The sequence below is a fragment of the Canis lupus genome, chromosome 23, assembly GCF_011100685.1.
Source record: "Canis lupus familiaris isolate Mischka breed German Shepherd chromosome 23, alternate assembly UU_Cfam_GSD_1.0, whole genome shotgun sequence".
Lineage (NCBI taxonomy): Eukaryota > Metazoa > Chordata > Mammalia > Carnivora > Canidae > Canis > Canis lupus.
The window spans coordinates 6,640,165-6,666,922 of record NC_049244.1 but is presented as its reverse complement, the minus strand read 5'-3'; the positions used below and the strand labels follow the sequence as shown (position 1 = coordinate 6,666,922).

At 40.5% G+C, this 26,758-nt stretch overlaps 1 protein-coding gene and 1 long non-coding RNA gene across 4 annotated transcripts in view; one reads left to right on the top strand and one right to left on the bottom strand.

Annotated features, from left to right (window-relative positions):
• STAC (SH3 and cysteine rich domain) overlaps window positions 1-26,758 on the bottom strand; it is a 151,473-nt gene that overhangs the window by 94,463 nt on the left and 30,252 nt on the right. Inside the window, exon 2 of one of the 3 annotated variants that reach the window (XM_038570366.1) lies at window positions 22,666-22,821. The exons of the other annotated variants lie outside the window; for them this stretch is intronic. Coding sequence (XP_038426294.1) covers window positions 22,666-22,821 — 156 coding nt within the window. The remainder of the gene's footprint in view (window positions 1-22,665; window positions 22,822-26,758) is intronic. 3 annotated transcript variants of the gene reach the window in all.
• On the top strand, window positions 764-25,656 carry LOC102156232. Its single transcript, XR_005376840.1, has 3 exons — window positions 764-925; window positions 4,412-4,536; window positions 25,069-25,656. It is a non-coding gene; the product is annotated as an uncharacterized LOC102156232 (long non-coding RNA).

The window sequence follows — 26,758 nt, the reverse complement described above, 5'->3', positions numbered from 1 at the left end:
GGCCTGAGCTACTTTGAAGAAGAGCATTCTAGGTAGTGGGGGAAACTAAGGGCAAAGGCCCTGACAAGGTGGGAGTGTTTGAGGAATGTGAGGAGGTCAGTATGTCTGGGGCAGAAGGTTGAGGTAGAAAAAGGGCAGAGAAGTCAAGGGTCAGCTTCATGCCAGGCCTTGCAGGCAATGGCAAAGGCTTTGGAATTTATCCTAAGGGTGATGGTTTTGAGCAGGGAATTTTAAAAGGGTTACTCTGGCTGTTCTGTGAAAAAGATTAGAGAAGGGCAAGATGGAAGCTCAGAGACCAGGTGGAAACTCTTGCAATTATCCTGGGGAGAATTAATTTTGGCTTGGCCTAATATAGTTATAGTACAGTATGGCTGAATATGGAGTACATTTTGAAGGTAGAGCCAATTTGGCTTGTTGATGGATTGGATATAAAATATGAAGGAAAGAGGGGACTCAAGAATGGTTTCAAGGTTTGGAGCTTGAGCAAGTGGGTGAATAAATGAATCATTTACTCAAAGGAAGAGTTCTGGAGAAGTGAGTTGGTGTGGGGAAGTGGGGTGGGGATGAAGGGTTGAGCTGGGGAAAGGAAGTTTGAAATGCTTGTGTGGAATTCACAGGGAGCTGAATATATGACTCTGGGTTTCAGGTGAGAGGTCCAAGCTGGACAAATACATACGCGAGTCATGAGGACATAGATGATTCTTACAGCCATGAGACTTTGTGAGGTCACTATGTAGTTAGTGTGGACACTGAAGAGAAGTGCTTTGAGGATGGACACATGGAAGTCAAGGAGATTAAGGAAAAGCAAAGTAATCTGTGAAGGAGAGACTGGCAAGGAAGGAGAGGGATGTTTTAGAAGCTCTGGGAATAAAATGACTCAAGGAAGAGAGAAGAACTCACATCATTGATGAAGCCTATATGTCAAGTATGTGAGCTAGGGGCTAGGGGTTAATTAGGAGAATGTCTAGATGGATCTTTTTTTAAAAGATTATTTATTTATTTATTATTTATTTATTTGAGAACTCGCATGCACCTATGTGAGCAGAAGGAGGAGCAGAAGGGGAGAGAGAAGAAGAGGGAAGGAATCTCAAGCAGACTCGGTGCTGAGCACAGAACCTGACAAGGAACTCGATCTCATATCCCTGAGATCATGACCTGAGCCAAAATCAAGAGTTGAACACTTAATAATCTGAGCTACCCAGGCGCCCCAAGGAGGGGCATTTTAATGACAGCAGATGCAGTGAAGTAGTAGGGGTGAAGATCTAATTGACAAGATTTTGAGAAAAAATAGTCGTGGGGGTAGAGATTGAGTGCAGGTGGTGAGCACAAGCAGTTTTGCTCTAGAGGGGATTAGTGATAGGGAAAGGGGAATGCAGCATCAAGGGTGAGTTTGGTCTCATTGAGTTTCAATGCAGGAGATTATCTCAGCATGATATAAATCTGATGCTGCAGAAGAGAGTGGGGGAAATGCTGGAGTGATGTCCTCAAGTAGATAGGAGGAGGTGAGACCCAGTGCAGGAGGGACAGTTTAGACTTGGAATGAGGTGGTTGGTTCATAAGGAGAGAGAGGAAGATAGGCTGGTGAAGTTGGTGCTGGTTGGATATGGATCTTTTCTTTTTATTGCTTCTATTTTCTCAGTGAAAACAAAAACAAGTCTATCTCCTGAATGAGGGGAATGAAAGGGAGTTGGAAGCTGGAAGTGAGAAGATACAGAATAGCTGTTTCAGTGGATTAGCATCATGCCCAGTGGAAGGATGCAAGGTCATACAGAAGGGTCTGTTTCAGGTTATTACCTCATTTTGCAGATGAGACAACTGAAACCCAAATTTAAATAGCAGGCAAGTTGCAGGATAAAGATCCACATAAAGGGCCTTCTAACTCCAAAGCCCCTTAAGTCAAAAAGACCTTCATAAAGTTTCCTACCCTTGATCCCCTCTTAGTAAAAGTTCTCTGTTTGGTATACTTTATCTTCCAGCTGGAACTTTTGCAGTAATCTATGTAGTTGCCATGTTGAGCAACACTTCCATGGCACTTAAATGGAGAACACAGAAGTCAGGTATCATTAGAGAAATGGAACATGGAGAATCACTGCCTACAGGTGATGGCAGTGGCATGCGTATACGATTTACCAGTCTGTTCTACAGAAGCACATCAAGTTAATTAACCAGCATGTACTTGGCCATTTCAGCCAGGTTCTGAAGTCACACTTTGTGGGGAAGTGTGGTTCTGGAGCAAACGCATCTCTGCCCACAGAGGCATAAATCAGGAGGTACAGTCACCATGTCAGTTCGGTTTCCATCAAGTCTCCTCTATGAACATTTCTTTTGCTATTATGAGACCCCATCAATAATGTGTTGGCTTTTGCTTCTGGATTGAAATGAGGTCATCTGCATGCACATACCTCATCCTTGGTGCCCACATGTGATCTATATCTTTGATTTTAATAGAAACATTTTTTCTTTTTTCATATTTTAACCTTTTTAAAATAGGGATATTTATTCAATTGAAATACTTATTCTTTAATTATTTTTTTCCTGAAAAGGTATTATTAAACCAATTGCTGACAGCTAAGACTCAGGGGAATGAGTTACTTGTCCTGCTGTGTTATGACAGTCCTGTGCACTCCCGTGGAAACTCAGGTTCCTTCACACTCCACCAGCCACACAGATTTACTTCCTTTCTTCCAAGTTTGGCTGATGCTGTGGTTCCTCCCACGCTCACCCCTAACATTTTATTTGTGACTCTACAGGCAGAGAGTAAGCACTGGGATCCTGAGAAATGTAATGCCTGTGATGAGGACTTTTCTCATCAACACTTTACCCATTCATATCCTGATTTCTTTTAAGACAAACACAATATATTCCAGGTGCTGATTGGCTTCAGTTTGGATGTGACTTCAAAGTCAGAAATAATCTTACATCTACCTGGCTTTGTCATAACCAAAAACTGTTGTTAAAGAATATGTTGGTAAAGCAACAGTTACTGAGTATGATCAGATCAGTGCTCATCCATGAGCAATGTGGCTTTGGCAGGCCCTCAAGCTCTTTAGCTTGGGTTCTATCAGTAAACAGAGAGGAACAGCTCAGTGACTGCTAAGTTCCCTTCCTGCTCTGGCGAGTCAGCACAGTGAGGGAATGCAAAAGAACTCTGAATAGTCTCTACTTATAGGAAGCCTAAGATTTAATTCTGGAGACAATTAGCAAAGCTTCAGACTATCCGATAGTGACACAAGAGCCTGTATCTTTATTACCAAGGGATAAGCAGTGTTTTGATCACTGCCTATTCTTAGAAGTCAGAAAATGGAGCTGTCAATGGGGGCTGGAATAGTCAGAGACAATCTTTCAAGCCTTAAAGAAGGAACTGACTTTAAAAACACATACTTGAACTGTGTAAGTATTTGATGGCCTCCTTCACATCTAAGTTATAACCAGTCTCCTCACTATGTGATACAAGACCCTTCCTGATAGACGAGGGCCATACACCTGCCCAACATACCTTCAGTCACCCCTCTGCCATCCCGGGCACACAGAAACATTAAGAGAAGCCCAGAGATTTTCAATGATGTGTAAGTCTTCAGTACCTTTATTCTGCCTGAAAGTGGCATTCCAGTCTACTTGGAAACTGCCTGATTCTCCTTGATTGCTTAACTTTTATCTGGCCTTCTTGCCTGACCTTCTCTGCAGGTGGACAGAGACTTTCTTTTTTGTGTGACCCAAGTGGGCAGAGTGGAGATATGTCACTGTCCCTCCTGCTTTCTGCTCTGAGCTCCTCTTAAAACCATTTAGGCTGGGGTGCCTGGGTGGCTCAGTTGGTTAAGTGTCTGCTTGTCAGCTCAGGTCATGATCCCAGGGTCCTGGAGCCCCACATCAAGCTCCCTGCTCAGCAGGGAGTCTGCTTCTCCTTCTGCTCCTCCCTCTGCTCATGCTGTCTCTCATAAATAAATAAATAAATACATAAATAAATAAATAAATAAATAAATAAAAAAGACCATTTAGGCTACTCTCAACGTGTGCCTAGCACATAATAATGATAATGATAATAATTATTAGCAAATTATTCAGCTCTTATTATATATGAGACTCCATCCTAAGGGTTTACATAAGTTATCTTTTGATCTTTGTGCTAACCCTGAAATAATGTGAAATAATGTGCCCAAATAAACCCAGAAAAAATGGTAGAGTCCAGATTAGAGGCAAGCACTAGTTGACTTCAGAATGTGTGGGCACGTTTCCCAAGTAATGATGGCAGGCAAGTAGAAAGAGTATAAGGCATGGTAATCCTCAGAAACCCATTGCAGTGGTAGGACCTGGATGTCTTAGAGGGAGTAACATTAGAGACATACCCTGAGAGAGATAAACTAGCAAGCTGCTCCCTTTGGCCCTAAGTCTAACTGCCATATTTCCTCCAAAGACTTTTCTGTGTAGCTCCCAAGTCCACAGTTGCTAGAACAGGAAGAATGTAGTAGCATGGAACTCCTGGCTACTTCTCACCTACTCCTCGTTGCTGGAGAAATTCAAGATCATCAATTTCCTGAGGTACCACCATGTTCCTTTCAAGTGTTGTGGATTTTTTTTTTCCTTATCCTGGTAACAGTCCTCACCTATATTGTTTAAACCAAGAGTGCTGGCATTGGTTAAATCTTGTTCAATGGCACACATCAATACTTTACTTATTTATTTTTTTGTATAGCAATAGACACACACACACACACACACACACACACACTTTTATTTGACATACCTTTCCATGAAATAGTCCTGTGAATGCAGCAGGGCAAATACCATTCCCATTTTATAGATGAACAAAATGGGACAAAAGATGTGAAATGATGGGAACCTGGGTGGCTCAGTGGTTAAGCATCTGCCTTCAGCTCAGGTTGTGATCCCAGGGTCCTGGGATAGACTGCCTTATCAGGCTCCCAGCAGGGAGCCTGCTTCTCCCTCTGCCTCTGTCTCTGCTTCTGTCTGTGTCTCTCATGAGTAAATAAATAATTTTGTTTTGAAAAAGGTGTGAGGTGACATTCCCAAGGTCCACAGATGAGATGCTTAATGAAGAGGATGAGTTTTAATGATCATCTTATGTGCAAGGACAGAGGATCCTTCAAACCTGAGGATGACACATTCAAGGCTCTGGGGTCAAATGGACTTCGTTGCCCTTCTAGGCCTAACGAGTCTTCAGCAGTGTGAACACAGGAAAGTTACTTGATTTCTCAGAGCCTCAATTTCCCCATCTATAAAATGGGGACAATAATACTTTTCTTGCAAGTTTGTTGTGACAATTAAATAAGATAAACATCTAAAGCCCCTGACACAGTCCTGGCACTCAGGGGCCATGCCTTCACTCTCAGTCTTCAAAATCCCTGGCACCCCATTGTCTTTTCTGGTTGGCATGAGGTTGGGAGCATTGCTCTTATCCTTTGCCTGCATGTGGATGCCAGTATAACAATACTGGGGCCATTGAAACACCTTCAGGGATAGGTCAAGATTCCTCTTGGGAAAGACGACTATATGTGCTCAGGAGAAATACTCTGAGAAGCCAAAGGCAAGGGAAGATGGCATCTCAAGCATCACACTCGATGATGATGACGATAATGATGATAAGGCAGAATTGTGTTCTAGGAAGCACTGAGAAGGGTTAGGTCTGCAGTCAGGGATAGAACTGCACTGCAATCTATATTAGAGGTGAGTCAGAAGAGGGAGTGTGCTGCCATAAGGGAGGTGTGCAAGAAAAGGCAGTGAGAAAACAAAGATAGAGGTGGTATGGATTTTGGGCCAGACAGCTACTGAATAGGGTGTGCAGCATAAACCTCCTCTTTTTTCTTAAAATCTTCAGTAAAGTCTACATTTCTCACTAAAGCTTTGCTGAGGGGGTACTTTTTAAAAAAAAATATTTACTTATTTATTTTAGTGAGAAGAAGGGCACATGTGAGTGTGGGGGGGAGGGGCAGAGGGTGAGGGAGAGAGAGAATCCTAAGCAGACTCCGTGCTGAGTGTGGAGTCCAATGCAAGGCTTGATCCCACAGCCCATGATATTATGACCTGAGCCAAAATCACAGGTCAGATGTTCAACCAACTGAGTCATCCAGGTGCCCCATTCAGGAAGAATGGAGACATGGGGCATCAGCACCTGGATTAAAATGGATTCTGTGGCCCATTTTGGAGTATACTCCTTAGCCCTGGAATTTTGCTAGAGAAAGGGCTTGCCTGACCAGGAAGCACAGAGGTTGGGCCTGAGAGTACTGGTCCTGAACCATGTGACCCATCAAGTGGGAGTAACACTGGGCTATCTGATGCTGTGGCCACTCTTCCTCAGTAGGTCCATCAGTGGCCAATCCCCTCTCTGCTTACTGCTGTCGCTGCTGTGACAGCTTGGGAGGAGGGATACAGCCCCAGGGACCACATTATTATTATTTTTATACACAGGAGCAGAGAGAGGGCTGGGTCCTAGGAAGGCCAATGAACCAGAAAAAATGGAAAAATGATGGCTGTCTAAAAGGGAAAAACTGTTTCAAGGGCAAATGAGTTTAGAATGAGTTTAGAATGAATGATTCTGATTCATATATTAAATGATTCTATTGATTTAGTGATGGAACAAAGAACAAAAGTTTTTACAGTTAACTATGCTGGACCTCATTTACTAAAACCATCTCCCATGATGCCTTACAAATAGTAGGTATTATGGGCTGAATTATGTGCCTCAAATTAATATATTGAAGCCATAATGCTCAATACCTCAGAACATGACTGTGTTTGGAAACAGGGCATTTAAATAGATGAGTAAGTTGAAGTGAGGCCTTCAGGCTGGGCCCTAATCCAATCTGACTGGTATCTCTATAAGAAGAGGAGATTTGGACATATGGACACTAAGAATGCATGCACGTAGAGGAAAGGCCACGGGAGGACACACGGAGAAGGTGGCCATCTGCAAGCCAAAGGGAGAAGCCTCAAAGAGGCCAACTGAATCTCAGACTTTAGTCTCCAGACTTCTGAGAAAATAAATCTCAGTTGCTGAAACCACTCAGTCTGTCCTAGTTTGTTACGCAGCCCTGGTAAACTATGTAATGCTCAATAAAATCTTGCCGAGGTAAAGACTGTGCTCCTAGAGCTGTCAGTTTCAATCAGAAGGAGCTGCACGGAGGTCATCTCTGCAGGATCTCTAATGGCCCACATGACAATATGCCTAGCCATGCGTTTCACTGGGTAATAAGAATGGAAGCTTGGGTAGACTGTCTTGTCCATGCTGTTTTGCCAGGAATGGCTTTCCTCACACATTCTTGAAGAGCTTCTGCTCATTATTATCTAAGTCGCAGCTTTGGAGCTGCTTCTCACGCCCTGCCCCAAGTCTTCCCTGACTTCTCCATTTATATGGGGCTCCAGATGTCTTTTCGTTTGCATACCATGACCTGTAACAGAAGTACATCACCACGATGAACCTTCTGCATACGTTCATTCTATACACTGAGGTCGAGAGCTATTCTTTCCAGTTTTGTTTCGCTGACACACAGGTATGGGTTTTGGTCTGGGACCTAAAACAAAGCATTCTGTGTTGAGTAAGTGATTGAATGAATGATTTCTTGCCTTACATGTTGGAGTTCTCCACATTGAGTAGTGACAACATTCAAGAGAAGTCATCCTTTCAAAATCTTTTGGCCTGAAACAATCTCCTGGCAGAATACTCTTTGAATTTTTCTTGTCTCTAATCTTAAACTCCACTTTCTGTAACCAAGGCTAATCCCTTTTCCTTTGAAAATGTCTCCTATATTCCCTCTTCTCTCCAAACCACATCAACTCCGCCCACTTCCCCCTGTGTTATGACCTCTAGTGCCTCCCTTTAGAACCTTGTCATGTTTCCCAGGCTTATCTTCTAGTGTTCTTTAGGATTGCCTGCCTGCTTAGGCAGGACCTAGGGTCAAGGAACCAGAATGAGCATGGGAGCACATCAGGCCACTCTGCAGTGTGAGGGTTTGGAACTGAAGGAAACAGATGAACGTGTTCCTGTTGACCTTGAATCCTGACAGCAAAGGAAAAGTTCTCCTCGAATGCAGAAAACCAGGAGACATCTCTAAGATGACCTAAGGATGTGCAAGGGGAGGGAGCATCTCTACAGTCTATCTGTTGACCCTCATGGGCAGACAGAGAGAGAAAAATTATACCCCAGCACTCCCAGACCGCTCCCTACTGGGGGATGAAGCCAGGGTTGGTGCAGGCCACAGGGAGCAGCTGTCTGCTCAGGCCCCCTCTCAAGTGGACAAGAAGGCACTGGAAGCCGAGTTTGATGTTGGGGTCTTGGCAGAACATATGGAAGAGCTGGATTCTTATAGAGAAATGCACTGAACTATGACCCTCGTGCCCTTGTGGGTCCAAGAGGCAGTCCTCCAGCTACTTTCCTCACTTTCCAGGCTCCCAGTCAGTAACTGGCATACCTTACTCTCTCTAATTTATCAGATTTCACACTTGGGAAATGCTCTTGACTCCAGTTTCCCCTTTACACTTCATATCCAGTCCATGAGCCAATATATTAGTCAACAGGACTGTCAAAACCTGTGCAGAATCTACTCGCTTCACATCACTTCCACCACCATTATCCCAGACTGATCTGACATCCTATCTCACCTACATGCCTGCTTCCTCAAGGCCTCACTGAAAAGCAGACCGACTGCAATCAATTTTTTGCACCCTTGTACTCTACTTTCTGCCAAGTTGCCCAGAATGATTGTTGCAGATGAAAGTCAGGCCGTTTTACTACTCTGCTCTCTCTACTACTCTCTTACCATTGTGTCTTGTCACACTTAAAACACATCTCACATCCTTTTTGTGGCCTCCCAGACCCTACATGAGCTGACCTGGGACCATTCTTACCACTGTCCTTCATCACTTACTCTGCCTTCAATGCCCCAGTGCTCCTCGTCTCCATTCTGTTCCACAAAGACACCAGGAACACTGCCACATAAGGACTGCTGTCTTTCTCTCCTCCTGCAATGCTCTTTCCTCTGCAGAATTCACTAAATCCTTCCATCAGCTCTCTGCCCAAAGGTCATGTCACAAGAGACCTTCCCTGACCACCTCACTCCATCTCCACTGCCCTCTTCATAACACTTACTGCTGTTTTATTTTTAAGCTTTTTTACTTTAAACCCCCATAAAATTGGCAGGAATAGCTCCATGAAGAATGCTGATCATGCCTTAAGCTCAGGTTTGCCAATTATTAATGTTTTGCAATATTTGCTTTTTATTATCCTCCTGAAAACAACAGATATTATTATGATAGTTGTCATTGCTACTATTGTTTTCATTACTGAACTATTTGGGAATGAGCTGCAGATGTCATGACCCTTATCCCTAAATATTGCAGTGTGTATCTCCCAAGAACAAAGATACTGTTATGTAAATGCAATATGATAAATTAACATTGATGTGATACCATTATCTCATGTGCAAGTCATATTCAAATTTTGAGAATTATACTAATAATCTCCTTCAGGGCGTGAAAAAATCTGCTTCCAGATCTAATCTAGGATTATGCATTGCTTTTGGTTTTCATGTAGTTTTTTTAAATTGAAGTCTACTTGACATACAATATTATGACAGTTTCAGCAGTACAACATAGCAATTCAACACTTCCATACATTACTCACTGCGTACTGTGATAAGTGTAGTTAAGTCTCATTTAATTTTGGAATAGTGTCTTAGCTTTTGTCTTTTATGACATTTCTATTTTAAGTAGTATAGAACAACTGTCTTGTAGAATGTCCTTCAATCTCGGCTTGTCTGATGTTTTCCTCACAGATTTGGGTTACACATTTTTGACAGAAATATTACAGAATCGGTGCTGTGACCTTCTCAATATATCCTATCAGGAGCCTTATGATACCAATTTCTGACTCTATATTTTATATTGTATACTTCTTTATTTACCTGTTGACTATCTGCTTCCCAAACCAGAAGGTAGTATCCATGGAGGGCAGAAGATTTCCACTGTTATATTAACATCTATACCTTAGAACCTCAGACAAACACAGGATAGGTGCTCAAGAAATACTGAAAGAATGAATCCAGGTGTGGCTCACTCCAAAGCTCAGGCGCACTTAACCATCAGAAAAAATCTGCTTACCCCAGCATCCTTCAGAGAATTACAGAAAAATTTCCTGATCCTACATATTCTTGAGCAGTTACAGCAGGCCAGGCTGTTCCAAAACACCTTGAAGGACAGGATTAGGCCTGTAAGTGTGTTCCTGGGGACTCTAAGGCACTTATTTCTGAGGCTAGCCTAGAAAGCATGTTGCGGTGGCCAACTGGAGGCCATGCAGAGCAGGCTCTGGGAGCCATGGTGTTGCTGGTTGGAGGAGGGCATATGAGCTGTGCCAGCAGGTAGTCACATTGGGTGATGCTCACAGATGTGGAGGGAGGCAAGGTGCTTCATGGGTCTATAGACTTCCCAATCAGACACATCAACCCTCTGAGCATTAGGAGGGTCAGCTCTACTCATCACCTTTCAGAATGGGACGTGATGGAGGCCTCCCAGGGCTCTTGTGTGCAAAATTCCTTGCTGATTCAGAAGCAGGAGAGTAAGTGAGAAAGGTGGAGGGGAAATCAGGGAGATGGAGGCTGACCTAAAGAAGAAAGCACAGCTCATTTTCCCAATGCAGGTTCTCCACTGAAGTCTTGGGGAGGCCTTAGCTCAGGTGTTCGTGGGTGGAGGCAAGGAGGGGTTGGTGGAAGGGAAGCGGAAAGGCCGTGAAGTCACTGTCAGGCTTACATTGTGCTTTAGATGGAGTGAACTTTTATTACATGCAAATGAGAATCTTCTGACCAACAATGAAAGCTGTGACATTGCACAAAACATGGTCAAGGCAATGAACAAAATTCCAACCAACCATGTTAGAGGAGGATAAGAAGAAAAATAAAACTGACAGCTGGGGGCACCCTCATAAACTGGTGTCCCTATTTGAGATTTACTTTCATATATACTACAAAATTAGTAGCTGGATCAGAACCAGAACCCAAGCTCTGAGTTCCCATCTGAATACCCTTCCCACAGCCTGCTTCTGCTCTGTTGTGTTGTATTTACTCAGGAAAACTTACTTATGTCTTGAGAAATATGGCTAATAGATTAAGTCATTTTATATGCTGAATCCTTTGAGTATTTCATACACTATGTATGATCCTTGACTTTTCATTTTCAAACCACTGCAGAGCACCTCTAAAGCCACACGTTAGATTTACAGAAACCTAGTAAATGGTTTTTGATTAAACAGTTTGATGCTTTAAAGGCAGCTTGGAGAATCAGAGCAGTTAGTTGCAAGAATACCAACTCTGCTTAAGAGCCTCACCTGGGTTTAGCAGATGTATGTAGCTAAAGATTAGATAAGGGCAGTTTCCTTTGCCAAATGAACAATAAAGATGTTGCTTCTTCTGGATAACTAAGAAAAAACTCCACAGTTAGATGACACCAAACGAGGGGGAGAAAACTCCTCATTTTAAACATTAGCCATTAGGTGTTGGAGAATTATTCTGAACTTTTCACTTTAGCAAGGCTCTGGGTTCCCTTACCTACCAGAGAATAACCCAGTAATAAATTGCATGACCTATTTTATTTTTTTCAACTTTTTATTTAAAAGTAGTTTTAGCTATCCAGAAAAACTGCAAAAAGTAGAATCCCCCATATGTCTTTTACCCCCAGTTTTTCCTAAGGTTGTTATCTTACATAACCTTAGGAGAACTGACTGCAACCAAGAAATTAACAGAGATATAAAATGACTAATGAATGTATAGACCTTATTGGGATTATGCCAATTGCCCCAGAATATCTTTTTTTCTGGCCCAGGATGCAATCCAGGATTCCATATTGCATCTAGTCATGTTTCCTTAGTCTTTCCAATCCATACTAGGTTCTCAGTCCATCTTTCATGACCTTGACCCCTTTGAAGACTACTAAGCCATTGTTTTGTAGAATGTCTTTCAATTTTAGTTCACCTGATGTTTTCTCATTAGACTGACTTCATAAATTTTTTGTAACAATAGGACAAAAATGATGGTTTGTCTGAGTGCAGCATATGAGGAGGTACCTGATGTCAAATATGTCCCATCTGGTGATACTGACTTTGGTCACTGGATTAAAGTGATATTTGCCAGGCGTATCCACTGTAAAATTACTGCACATTTTTCTATTTGTGATGAATGTGTTTTGTGTAGGGCAAATACTTTGAGATGGTGCAGATATCCTGTTTCTCATCATACATTTCCCTTCTAATGTCAATATCTATTAGTGACTCTTGCCTGCAAAACTTATTATCTGGTGTTTGCTTAATGGTGATGTTTATTTCCGCCAGTCCTTTATTAATTAGTTAGTGGTCTATTGTAGAGTTCTCTTTCATTTATTTATTTATTTATTCACTCAATTACTCATTTCTACTAGTGTAGGATTGAGGGATTATGTGCTGGATTCTAAGAGTTACAATTCGCTACTATCACTATTTTGTTGCTCAAACTGTCCCACGTTTGGTCATTGGGAGCTCCTTTAGATTGGCATCCGTGTCTTTTCAACATGCCCCAATTATTTTTGGATACTTCTTTACTTCTGTTTTTTTTTTAAGATTTTATTAATTTATTCATGAGAGACACACACACACAGAGAGAGAGAGAGAGGCAGAGACACAGGCAGAGGGAGAAGCAGGCTCCATGCAGGGAGCCTGACGTGGGACTTGATCCCAGGTCTTCAGGATCATGCTCCAGGCCGAAGGCGGTGCCAAACCGCTGAGCCACTGGGGGTGCCCCCATTTCTTTACTTCTTAACACTACAGGGCTCTCTGGACATATCTCATATTTTCCCTGTTTTGGTCTTGCAGCCAGTCATTTCTTCAAAGAAGCCTGGTAGTTTTATTTTTTGTAATGGTTCTTATGAACTGATATCTGGGTACTGGATGTGTTAATTGCTACTGTGGTGTCATTGATATGAGGCTCTCTCAGTAGACAGAACTAGGAAATATATTCACGAGCACTCATATACCCATATACACATATCTATATTTATTTTTCTATCTGTATAACCCTTAAGAACCATGATTTTATACAAATGCACTCCCTTACTAATTCAAAAATGTTTCATTTTTAATTTATGTGCATGGTTGGACTCTAAAGTTAGTGTGCTTGACAAAGAGGGGACAGAAATTAGTTGGGAGAAAATGCATAGGACAAAAGAGAAAAATTGGAAAAAGGATAAGGCACAGAGAACTTACTTGAGAGGAATTTTGTAGTCACTTAGTAAATGTTTTTTAAATTAAGTGAGTGAAATTATTTTTTTACTTCAATAGATATTTACTGACTCCCTGCTATTTGTCATCCATTCTGCTGGGGATGAGGAGAGGCACAACCCTTGTCCCTTGTCCTTATTTTCATCTTGGGGAGATACATGGACAGATCCATGATACTAGTTTTATGGAACTAAACAATTCAGTCTTGTGTGGAAAAAAAAAGAATAATGTAAAATACAGAGTACCAGGGTTCTTGGAGGAGTATTTTAGGCTGATAGACTATTTATATAAGCAAAGGCAGGAAAATGAGGAATGGCACAAGAAGGGAACTTCAAATCTCAGACATAAGAAGGTAAAAAGGGACCTGAAAAGAAAGGAGCTTGAAAAGCATGTCAATGAGCTTGGACATTATCTTATAGCAATGGATAATTGCTGGCAAGTATTAAGCAAGGGAATAACTTATTCATATTTATATATTTATACTTTGTAATATTAATAATGACACGTATGGTCAAAAAAGATCATACGGTACAAAAAGGGACTTACTGAAAAGTAAGTTTTCCTCTCATATTAGACCCCTAGTTCAACTCTGAGTTGAACATTAGTGACTTCTTCCAGAAATGTTCTGTGTATATATCTGCATTTAAGTACGTAGCACATCCTCATTTGAAAAACAAAAATGTGAATATATTGTGCACATTTTTCTGTATCTTGTTTTTCCAATTCATAATGTATGTTGGGATCTTTCTATTACATGTATCTAACAGTATGAGAGATTAAATTTATTCTTTACTTGCCGCCTAATATTCCATCAAATGGAGGTACCAGACTCTTTAGCTATTTGATTGTTTCTAGCATTTTCCTGAGGCAGAGACCTGAATTTGTTTACCACAATCTATTTTCATTTTCTTCCTGTGTATATGATTAGATTACATTTCCCAAAGCTTTCAGCAGATAATTGCACAAATGGGACAGTATTCTTGCTAATGGAATATAATGACATGCTATGTGTCATTTCTGAAATTAGGCCTTTAGGCTGTGTGCATGCCTGTTCTGTCCTCTCTTCCCCTTCAGCATCAAACCCAATATGGATGTGGTGTTGACCCTGCTTTGACCATGGAGATTACAGCCATGCTAGAGGATGCTGGAGCAGTATCTTGGAAGGAAATGGGTCCTTAAATGACCACAAGGAGTAGAGTTGCCCTGCTTACCTGAACAGTTTTCCTTGAAACCTATGTGAGAGAAAAATAAATATTTCTTGAGCCACAGAGTATTTGTTGGGCTTCTTTGTCACCACAGTCTATCATTATCCTCACTAGTATATTTTCAATTATAAACAATACTGGAGTGAACAGTTTGCACATACATCTTTTTATATTTACACAAAGATACTGAAGAGCTCTAGTCCTGGAAGTAGGTTTGCTTGGCCAAATATGTATTTTTAAAATCCACAGTCCCAGTTGTTGGTACAAGAGAGTATCTTTCTCTCCATATCTTAGCCAAACCTGTTACATTTTTAAAGTATTTGCCGATTTCACAGATAACAAATGATATATAAATTTTAAAAACTTTCCATATTTAATGATCAGTAGGACTAAATTTCTTTTTATATGTTGATTTATGTGGAATACATGAGCAGAAACTAACTGCTTAAGATATTTTTTCTCTAGTATGTTACAAATCTTGTTACTGATATGTAAATGTCTTATAGATTTATAAATTTACTTTATATTTGTGTAGCAAACATTTTTCTCCATTTATCATTTCTCTTTGACTTTATTCACAGAATGTTTACAGTGGATGAATTAGAATTTTTTTCTGGAGTCAAGTTTATCATTTGCTGCTGCAAATGGCCATGAAAAACACAGAGAGAGAGAGAGAGAGGCAGAGACACAGGCAGACAGAGAAGCAGGTTCCATGCAGGGAGCCTGACGTGGGACTTGACCCTGGGTCTCCAGGATCACGTCCTGGGCTGAAGGCGGCGCTAAACCGCTGAGCCACCCGGGCTGCCCCATTGACCTTGCTTCTAGTTTAAGATACAACATAAGGATGTTCTCATTCATTTGGGGAATATAAATAATAGTGAAAGGGAATAGAAGGGAAGGGAGAAGAAATGGGTAGGAAATATCAGAAAGGGAGACAGAACATAAAGACTCCTGACTCTGGGAAATGAACTAGGGGTGGTGGAAGGGGAGGAGGACGGGGGTGGGGGTGAGTGGGTGACGGGCACTGAGGGGGACACTTGACGGGATGAGCACTGGGTGTTATTCTGTATGTTGGTAAATTGAACACCAATAAAAAATAAATTTATTAAAAAAAACATAAGGACTCTAACAACATTAACAGGAATACTAAAATAATCACAGGACAGCTTTCTCACTATGTTTAGGCAAAAATTCTAGATCTTGAAAAACTCTTTTCATTTAAAAATGAAAGGACATAAAATACAAACCAATAATATGGTGCCTGTGAAAATTTCTAAAACATAAAATGAGTAAAGATAACACTCAGGTAGTAAAGGAAGAACATAGTTATAAAAATGCTTACTACTGGAATAAAGAGTAAATTTTATGTACTCTCTGCTTTGTGCTCTCAAAACATTTGAGGAAATAACATTTCTGCAAAATCAGATAGGCAAGCTGAAGTGGCCAAACTAGATTAGCAAGGGAGGGGCCTGGAAGAGTTAAGGAAAGAATGTGTAGCAACCAGTAATAGCACAGTAAAATTCAAAATAACAAGAAAAGGAAAAGCAAGAGAGACTGGTTTTGCAGAAAGGTGATCCAGTGACATGGGGGCATATGTTTGAGAATCTCCCACACAATACAAAGTGAGGATATAGTAATCTGAAAATTATGAGGGAAGATCATATTAGAGAAGCTATAAAGAAGCAGTTGAATCCTGAAGAAGACTCCAGAATGACTAGAGCAGCTGCACTGCTCAAAGATAAGACAGAGTTCCTGGCTAAATGAGGAAAACAGACCCAAATCTGTCAATGAGGGAATCACCATGTGCCGGTCAGCCTAGTGAAGAGAGACATCTCTCCTCCTGCCAGCGTGTTGAAGTATCCTGTCAGAACTGTAGGGTGTCAAAGGTAAAGAAGGACATCGAGTGTACAGGCAGGAAAAGGAGTCATCCTTGAAGAAAGAGACCTTAGTCTCACTTCAAATCTCTTCTACCACATGAAACACTATAAGACAAAATTATGATTCAAGTATTCTTAAACCCAGACAAAAAAAAAAACAAAACAAAACAAAACAAAACACACACACACACACACACACACACACAAAACTAAAAACAAAAAACACCTCAGACAAATTACTATTCATGAGCATAGAAAACAAACGATGGGAAAACACGAGGCATAAAAGGACTATTGCTTGAAATAATTTAAACATGGTTAACTTAACAATGAATGATATAAACAGTTTACAGAGAGAATTCACCTGTTATAAATACATAGTGAAACAGATGACACATAACTGAGAAGTGGGCTTTTTAAAAAAGTTTATTTATTTATCCAAGTAATCTCTAGACCCAACATAGGGCTTGAAATCATGACCCTGAGATCAAGAGCTGCATGCTCCTCTGACTGAGCCAGCCAGGTGCCCCTAGAAGTGTTTTAACAGTAATAAAAATCTCATGATGTGTAGTAACAAAACACAAGTGGTGGAGGACAGTGGGAGGGTAGAGGTGAGACAGAAATCAGGTTGTGTTACTTTTTTCATTTTATATGAAGGGAAAGTAACAGGGACAACAATGGTATTAGTTGTAGCTGACATTTGAGTCTTACTATGTGTCATGTACTTTACATCTACTATCTCTTTGATCTGCCAATCTGCCCTATTAGGTAGGTAGTATTATCATTATCTTTAAAGATAAAAAGTAGACCGATTGATGCTCTATTCTGTAAATAGTAATAATTCAAAGCACATAGTTTCAATAAATGTTTGCAAAATTTAAGAAGCAACCATTGGTACATTCTAAAAATTGTGTTGTCTTAAACTTATTAGAAAAAATGATTTTTATAGTAAAGAATAATTAAAAAAAAAGAAAATGGCAAGGACCATGAAAAATTTCAGAAACCAAAAATGATAGAGATGAAATCAAACATACGTCAATAAATGCTAATGGATTATGTTCTTCTCAAATAAATTTAAAATCTACTATAGAAGAGCCCCACCAAAACAAAAATAATTCCTAGAGCTTAAATAAGAAAATGAGCAAGGAAAATGGCAAATGCCAGCAAAGAGAGGGATATTTTCAGTATTAATATGACACAAAGTAGAATTTAAGTTATAAAAAGTTAATGGGACAGAATGGGAGGCCAGTGGTGTCTGGTGCAATCCACAATGAAGTTTAAACAGTTGTGCACTGTTATGTACCAAACAACATGATATTAGAACATATACAACTTTTAAACTCTAAAAAGAAATAGAAGGAAATCAATCAAAATGCTTGATTTTCTTCAATCCATGATAAATGCAATGTAAAAGAAAGCATATAATTTCTGAACACTTAAATGTATAATGTTGATTTAATCAAGAGCATTAAGTTCTCTACGTATTAATAAATACATTTTCTTTTCAAGGGCCCATGAAATACAAACACTACCTTATGGGCAACCACAAAGGAATCCTCAATGGGCTCCTCAATATAGATAAGTAGAGCATAGACAATGAACACAGAGCTATAAGACAAGAATTCAATAATCAGAATATAAATAAATAACAACATAAACACCCAAACATTTGGAAACGGATCCCCACCAGCATCTCATCAGCTTGCAGGTGCGTACACACCTGCTTCTGTTTTAGAGTACTCAGAAAATAATATGAAATTAATAATTATAAAAATTTAGGGGATATAATCATCCTTATATTCAGGAGTGACTCCAAAGCTATAAAAGATTTCATTGTTACAAATGAAAGAGTGAAAATCAAGGACAGCCCAGGTGGCTCAGCGGTTAGCACCACCTTCAGCCCAGGGCTTGATCCTGGAGACCCAGGATCCCACGTCAGGCTCCCTGCATGGAGCCTGCTTCTCCCTCTGCCTGTGTCTCTGTCGTGCTCTCCCTCTCTCTCTCCTTCTCTCTTTGTGTGTGTCTCTCATTAATAAATAAATAAAATCTAAAAAAAAAAAAAAAAAAGAAAGCGAAAATCAGCAAACTAAGACTGTAACTTAAAAAATAAAAAGAACAAGGAAGTGACTATGAAGAAGTCAGGAGACAGTGTTTAACAGATAAAAACAGAAGTTAAAGAAAAAATCAGAGGCTAGATAAATTCAAGAACTAGTTTATTGAAAAACATGAAAATAGAAAATACTTAGTCAAATCAATAGGAAAAGAAAGTATTTCCATTAAATACACAAAATGTAGAGTGAGAAAGGAGTCATAATCACAAATACAGGTGATTTGCAGTCCTTTACTAACAATATACTCAAACATTTCATTAAATTTAAGAAGATAACTTCCAAGAAAATAAAAATTGCTGATTGATTAGAAATGGCAGCCTACTGAATTAGCTCAATTGATAGAGAAAATATGGGAAATGATTTCTAGGTAATCATTGGCAAGAATGTGATTGGATCCAATGTTTTATGGGCAAATCCCCCCCTCCCAATTTAAGGAACAAATAAATTCTATAGCACAACATAGATACAAATGGGTGACTTTCTAATTCATTCTTTCCTCACTGTATTATAAATATTATTGCTCTAACTTTATGAGGGGAATGGTCCCAAAAGTGTACAAACACCCACATTCTAGACACTAATTTCATTAACACAGAGGGGGCATTCTAAATACAATTCAAAGAAATCAAATATACTATATCTCACCCAATGAAGACTAAACATCAATCCCTGGATGTGCCACATACAAAGAAAGGAGGTAGGAGGCTCCCCCATCATAAGAAAATAGAGAAACCAGTAGGCCTTTGGGTTCCACTGTATTGGAATAAAATAGCTTAAACTTGGAAGAAAATTGAACACCATGGGGCACATAGGGGAACATTTTTTGTTAGGCCCCTTCCCTCTCTTAAGTGGCTTTAGGAAGCTTATTGTCTCCACACTCCCGTCTATACAGAAAACTGAAGCAGTGATGCCAGCTTGGGACCACCTGGGGGTCATGATGTAACGTCAGGGATCTCTGGATACCTGGTGCCATGGGGGGCAAGCCAAAGACTTGCCCAAACTCCTCCCTGGCCTCCCCTCTACATCGAGACTGTATAGCATCTCTTGGTATAAAAGAGGTGCCCAGTGTGGAGGTGCAGGGGAGTTTCTTGAAGAGCAGGGTGACTTGGTTGGGAGAGAGGGATTGTAAACAGGGAATGGTGAGTCCAGATAATAATTCCAGAGGGTGGCATCTCTTGGTGTACTCTTCCCTGCCTAAAACTCACAAGGGATATATAGTACAGCTTGGGCTTTCGCACCTGAGAAACTTCCCATCAGCTAGAAATCACCAGCAAATACTCCCAGGATAATATTAGCTCACAGGGGAAAATAACATGATACAGGGATGAAAATTAATGGAGCAGAATAGAATGTGAATTTAACACAGGCATAATAAATATCCTAAAGAATTAAGGGACAATGGTAGCATGAGGCGGGCATAAGCAAGCTGTCCCAGAGAACCAATCAGAGACGTGGAAACACTGAATATAAAAATATGAGTCAATATATGGAACTTAAGAGAAGCGTTGATAGCAGCAAGGATACTCTTCTGTAGGCAATTTTAAGTGTTTTATTAGAGGACTTATAAAAATATCTGAATAAATAGAAAAGTATTCCATGTTGATGGACGGCAGGACCTAACATTTTTTACTAAGTTAATTCTCTCCAAATTATTGTAAAAATGCAATGTAGGATATTATATAGGATATTTTGAACAAATTAACATTTGAATATAAAATTTCCCTACAGACTAACAGACCAGAATAAAGAGCAAAGGCACTATTAAAAAAGAAGAGTAAAGATGGTGATATCCCCACCAGATTTGAAGACATACTACAGTCACAGGAATAAAAAGATACATGATACTTATGTAGAACTATATAAAGCAAAGGGCTCAAATTAAACACAGAACCCTGAAACAGGGTGTGGGCGTGTGTAGAACCCCATGAGTGTTACAACGGTTTGTCAGAAAAACGTTAGCACTACACAGAGACAGACAAATTTGGTTCCTTCCTCTCCTCGTACCACACACACATTCACAGTTGAATTAAAAATCTAAATGTGGAAGAAGAAAGCTAACAAATGAAAATGTAGGAGAGTATCTTGGCACCTGTGTAGGGAAAATTTCTTAAACAGACCCAGTCATCATAAACCATATGAGACAATATTGGTCGGTTTTACAACATTAACAACAATTTCTGGCATGTGGTTGATGTTGTTCTTTGATGTGAGTCAGAAGTAAACATTGGTGATGATAAACCACTGAGATCTGGGGGTTATAGTTACACAACTGATCAAGACAACCAGCAAACCAAAATAGAGAAGGTTGGTGTGGCTTATGTCTGGTATTAATTACAGAGGGTCTGGCAAGAGGTTGGGGGCTTCTGTTTGTACAACAGAGCTATAAATGTCTAAGAGTGGAATGGCAGATCAATATTTAGAATTTTAATGAAAATTGAGCAGGTTACTCTGCTAGAAATAGTAGGAGATGAAAAACACGTTCTCTGTTGGGTAGTTTTAGTGTCACCACACCAAAATCTTGGCATAAAGTCTGCACACCAGTTAATAATAATAAAAAAAAATCTAGAAAGGCAAGCCTGGTTATTCTCACTGTAAAGTCCTCAAGACCAGAGTTTTGTCTGTTTTGCTCATTCCAGTGCACAGAGCTGTGCTGCCCAATATGGAGCCAATTGCAACGTATGGCCATGGGGCACTTGGAATGATAGTTGGTCTGAACTGAGATGTGCTGCACGCAAAATACACCCTGATTTAGGAGACTTGGTGCAACGGAAAAAGAAGGAATGTTAAACATCTCAGCAATAACTTTTTACATTAAAGATTTATTTATTTATTTATTTATTTATTTATTTATTTATTTGAGACACAGAGAGAGAGAGATAGAGAGAGAGAGAGAGAGACAGGCAGAGGGAGAAGCAGGCTCCATGCAGGGAGTCCGACTTGGGACTCGATCCCTGGTCTCCAGGATCACGCCCTGGGCTGAAGGTGGCGCTAAACCGCTGAGCCACCGGGGCTGCCCAACTTTTTATATCCATCACATGCAATGATAGTATTTGGATACATTGGGATAAGTAAAAATATATTATTAAAATTAATTTCATCTGCTTTTTTTACTTGTATTAATGTGGCAACTGGAAAATTTTAACTTCTATATGTGCCTTGCATTATATTCTCATAATGCTTGTCTAGGATAATGCTTGCCTAGGATAATAATTGGAATATTACAGGTGCTAAAAGATGTTGAATGAAAGAATGAATAAGTGAACCAGTTCAAATGGCTCTTTTAATGAGCATTAATTAGTTTTTTTCCATATATTATACAGTCTTATATTATTACATGTAACTGAAAATGTTCTATTGGCTGGGAAAAGAGTGGCTTTAGTGGGAATGGTTAATTTAGCAGTTTTCAAAAGAAGAGGAACAATGAACAGAACATTGTAACCAGATTTCATTCAAGGAGAAGTTACTGTGTGGCAGACAATTTACGTGCACACTCTCATTAAACTCACTCTACAGTGCTATGACACATTACTATTCCAATTTACAGATGATGATACCGAGGGTCAGAGTGGGAAAGGACATGATACAAGTAAGTGGTGAAGCCAGGAATCAGTTCTGCTCACTCTGACGGAGCCAGACGTTTGCACACAGCCCAGTCTTACCATGCCCCTCCATCCTCACACTCTATATTTCAGGTACAAGTGACTAGAAGGGTGCACTTTCCTGCCTCTAAGGCTTGCTCATGTTGCTCCTCTGCCTAAGAACACCATTTCTCTCTTCCAAAAAGCCACCTGCTATGTCAAGATTGTCACCATTGGAACTTACTCATTGTTTCTTGTCTGTCCTTTAAATGTGAACTCCATAACTGTAGGCAGGCTTTCTGTCTTGTTCCCTGGGGAGACCTTAGCAATTAGTGCTGAAATGCTTGGTACACAGGAAGTACTCAAAGTTCACTGTTGCTCAGCTCAATGAAGACTCTTCCACTGTTCCAATAAGAACTAATTGCTTCTTGGGTCTGCTATAACATAATGCTTGTATTCCAAGTGCAGTTCTTATTTTACCATGTAGATATTATAATCTATTCTCTTTTTATGTCTCCCCACCCAAGGTTTGTAAATCCCCTGTAGATTGGATTAGGTCTCAACCAACTGCGTACCTCTCCTGAAGCAGTTTTGTCTTTTTTTTCCTGTAGGACTTTTAGCTGGCAGACTCTGTTAGCTACATACCCAGCTTCCGGTTTCTGCTTCTCTTTGTTTCACAAAATCTCCATTTTGCTTGGAACAGCAGTGCGCCCAGCCTTCCTTACAGCTGCAAATGGCCGGGACATGGCTCTGGCCAAGGAAATGTACATCCGGTACAGATGTCTCCAGAGGGTTCTTTTCCTGATAAGAGAGGGAAGATTTGTTTGGCCCTGCCTTTCTCTCTTTCCTTCTTGTCTTACACATAGACATGATGTCTAAAGTTATGGCATGGTCTTGCCATCTCAGGACACCAAACCAGAGGACATAAGCCAACAGGCTATGGTGGCAGAATAGAGAAAAGGAAAATCCTAATGGCTTTGCTGAGTAGCTGGGCCAGGGCCAGCAACTTCCTATCTCTAGATTTTTTGCAATGTGAGAAAAACAAACCCATAGCTGTTTATCATTATAAGTTTCTTTTCCCCCACTTTTCGCCAAAATTATCTTTAACTTACCCAGCTGATATCTTCAACTGGTACAGCATGTATATGTCATACTCCCAAGATTATATGCAGATTTTTGGCAAACCCCATATGTTACTGCAGGAAAGCAATTCACTGCAAAATTTGAAATATGAAGAGACTGAGGCTCAGAGAGGCCAAGTGTCTACTGATGTCAAGCAGCAGAGTCCGGAATCAAACCCAGGTCCATCAAGTCTACAAAGCCCATGCTTATGCCTGCCTGTGCTGCCTCATGAAGATACATGAACCTCTGAAGACCTCATCCTGGGGCACACTCTCTCCTGGGCTTAGTTGCCATGGTCTCCTTTCCTACAAGGGGGGTACAACTTTGTTGGCCAAATTCTGACTGCCTTTGCTGGACATGTCTTTAAAATCACCTTTAGAACATCCACACCAGCAGCCTTTGCTCCTGGTATCCTCTCAACCTGAGATGGGAGTATGTTGCATGTGTTTGAAGAATGCCAAAGAGCTTGAGCATAAGTGACCAGAACAGACTGAGGGAAGGACAGGAGGAGGAAAAGATAGAAGGCCTTGGCCCAAGCCATCGCCATTTACTGAGGTGACAGATGGTGGAGAGAAGCACAACTGCTGGAAAGGGGATGAATACAGGGCAATCGTTTTTGCTGGATTAGTTCTCAGATGACTATTAGATACCCATGTGAATGAATCCATGGGGCTCAGAGAGTTCAAATCCCCTAAATTTACAGTCCCAAACATCCCCCCAAACTGTGTTGATGAGCCAGAAGCCAGATGGCAAGACTCCGGAGTGAACTGTATGGGTTAGAAGATATGCTTGAAGATGGAGACAAATTCAGTCGGGGATTACAAACACACATCCTGAGGTTTTAGCTTTTCAACTCATTTTGCTGCTGAGCTCATCGATATGTGACCAAAAAGATGGGTGTATTTATTAGTGTTTAGTCAATTGCCTCAGTCTGAGATATGTACTGATTGTATTTTACTGCAGACAACGGAGAGAGCACCTCCAAGATTATTCTCTGAAACAAACAAAAAATACACAAACACACAGAGAAACACAGCTGTTGGGCAACATGATACTGGAATCAGTGTGAAGGGCTCTGGGGAGTGGACTGTCCCCAAATGGTCAAGCTGCTGGGGTCTGCATTCTGGTTTTCATTCCTAATAGCTTCGTTAACTTCTTCGTGCATGGAAAACATAGGCTGTGGGGATAATTCAAAGAGATGATCTCCATTAAGCTCTTAGCACAGAGTCTGGGACAAAGTATCAACCTAATAAATATTAGCCATTACTTATTTACATTCACAGAAGCATGCAGTGCAGACCCTCATAATCCGCTGAACACGAATCTTCACACCCATGCACTGCTAAACACACACCGGTAAATCTCCATCTACAGTACATGAATGAATATATACAGAAAATGCCCTAAATTTTCTCATTCCCTCAGTGGCTGTCTCACCTACCTTTCGCTTGATAGCATTCCTTTTTAATGCTTTTCAAGAACTGAAAGACTTTCCTTTTATTTCCCTCAAGAGCTGGTTTTTACTACCATGTCTGCCATGGTTCACAGCTGGCTGTCCTTCTGAATGAATGACAAACACCCTCAGCAAATCACTTTCTTTAAAAATAGACCACCCCAGATGATCTTTACCCTCAATTGTCGTTTCCATACACCTTGAAAAGAAAAATTCCATTCTTTTTAGAGATTTACGGCTAACGTATCCCAAGCAATAGGACTCTATGAAGATGAATTTTTTTTTTCAAAAATGTCCTAGTTTTGCCTCATCTGTTTATTGGGCTTATATAAAATATAAATGTAAGGCTGACAGTTCTCACCATATTGTGCCAGCTGAATGTTCATTCTGTGTGGCTTTATGGAGCTATTTACCTGGAATATTTTACCTTGATAATTTAATGTGTGACATGCCTTCTCTATTTCTTCTTGCAGATGCACCTGAATGAACTGAGGGTATACAAGATGCTTTCAAGCCAGTCACTGTACAGAAGCAGATTAATTGCTCTCAGCACTATAAGCTAACTGAACTTTTGATGGATACGATTCCCCAAGAGTTTGTTTAACTTTCTGGGTCAAGGACTACTTAGTTCACATCATCCACATTGCTTCAATGCATAGGTTTATGGCAAAAACAAAAAGCTACAAACAAACAAACACCAAATCAAAATACTACAACATTTAAAACACATTTTATATTGGGAAAATCATCATTGGCCCAATGCTAATAGAGTCTGAGCATGAATTCTATTTATCTCCTTACAATCTTAATATGCATAAACCAACTAAATTCCGATTTGGATCACTGTGCTTCCCTGATCTGGATCAGAAAGAGGCATTCCATCAAGATCTAAATACCAAATCATCAACAGCTCCTCCAAAGTCTGTCTTGGCACAGTTACTCTGGATTTTCAAACTGGGGAGCGCTGAATTTGGAAGACTACAGGAAATATGCCAAATCTATATTTATACCCTCTAGATGCCATTCAGTAAAATCAGGGGCAATAAATGTTGCAGATTTCACGTTGGTGACTTTGACATCATTCCCAGGACAGAGGTATCTGTTGTCATCATCACATCAATATCGTTATTAATATTTCCAACTCTAGTACGTTAAGTAAAGGGAATACAATATTTTTGCACTGATTCACTGTAAGTGCCACAATTTAAGACTAACACAAACAAACAGATTATTTAGTACCAACAATTGCAGGTATTAGGAAATCCAGATATGGGGATCCCTGGGTGGCTCAGCAGTTTAGCGCCTGCCTTTGGCCCAGGGCGTGGTCCTGGAGTCCAAGGATTGAGTCCCACATCGGGCTTCCTGCATGGAGCCTGCTTCTGTCTCTGCCTGTGTGTGTGTCTCTCTCTTCTGTCTGTCTCTCTCTCTGTCTCTCGTGAATAAATAAGTAAAATCTTAAAAAAAAAAAAAAAAGGAAATCCATTCAACCTGGCTTCCTGGCTTACACAATAGGGATATTACTTCATATAACAATAGGTTGTGGGGTAGCCCTGGTGGCTCAGCGGTTTAGTGCTGCCTTCAGCCCAGGGCATGATCCTGAAGTCCCAGGATCGAGTCTCACGTCAGGCTCCCTGCACGGAGCCTGCTTCTCCCTCTGCCTGTGTCTTTGCCCCCCCACTCTGTGTCTCTCATGAATAAATAAATGAAAATCTTTAATAAAACAAACAAACAAACAAACAAACAAACAAAAAACCAAGAGGTTGTAATGCAGGGAGACACTAAGGATGGCTAGTTCAGCGGCAGAATGACATCACGAAGAACTCAAGTGCTTTTCATCATTTTACGTTGCCTTCCTCATCCCAGTCTTAAGGTTGGCCTCCCTCATCATCAAAAAATGGCTGCCTGTTTGCAAATATTGAGCAGCAGACTAGTGTTGGCATCTTCCCTTATGCCTGTTCTCACTGGCCTGGAGAACCTTTCCCTGCAGCTCGTCATTAGACTTCCCTCATCTCATTGGCCAGAACAACTCCCTTCTACACCAAATACTGGCAAGAATGAAACTGCCATGATTGTCTTAGATCAATCAGGATGTACCTCCTTTGTACCTGCTGAGCAGAGTGTTTCCTGAAGAACGGGGCACACAAAGGAGGGTGAATACTAGAG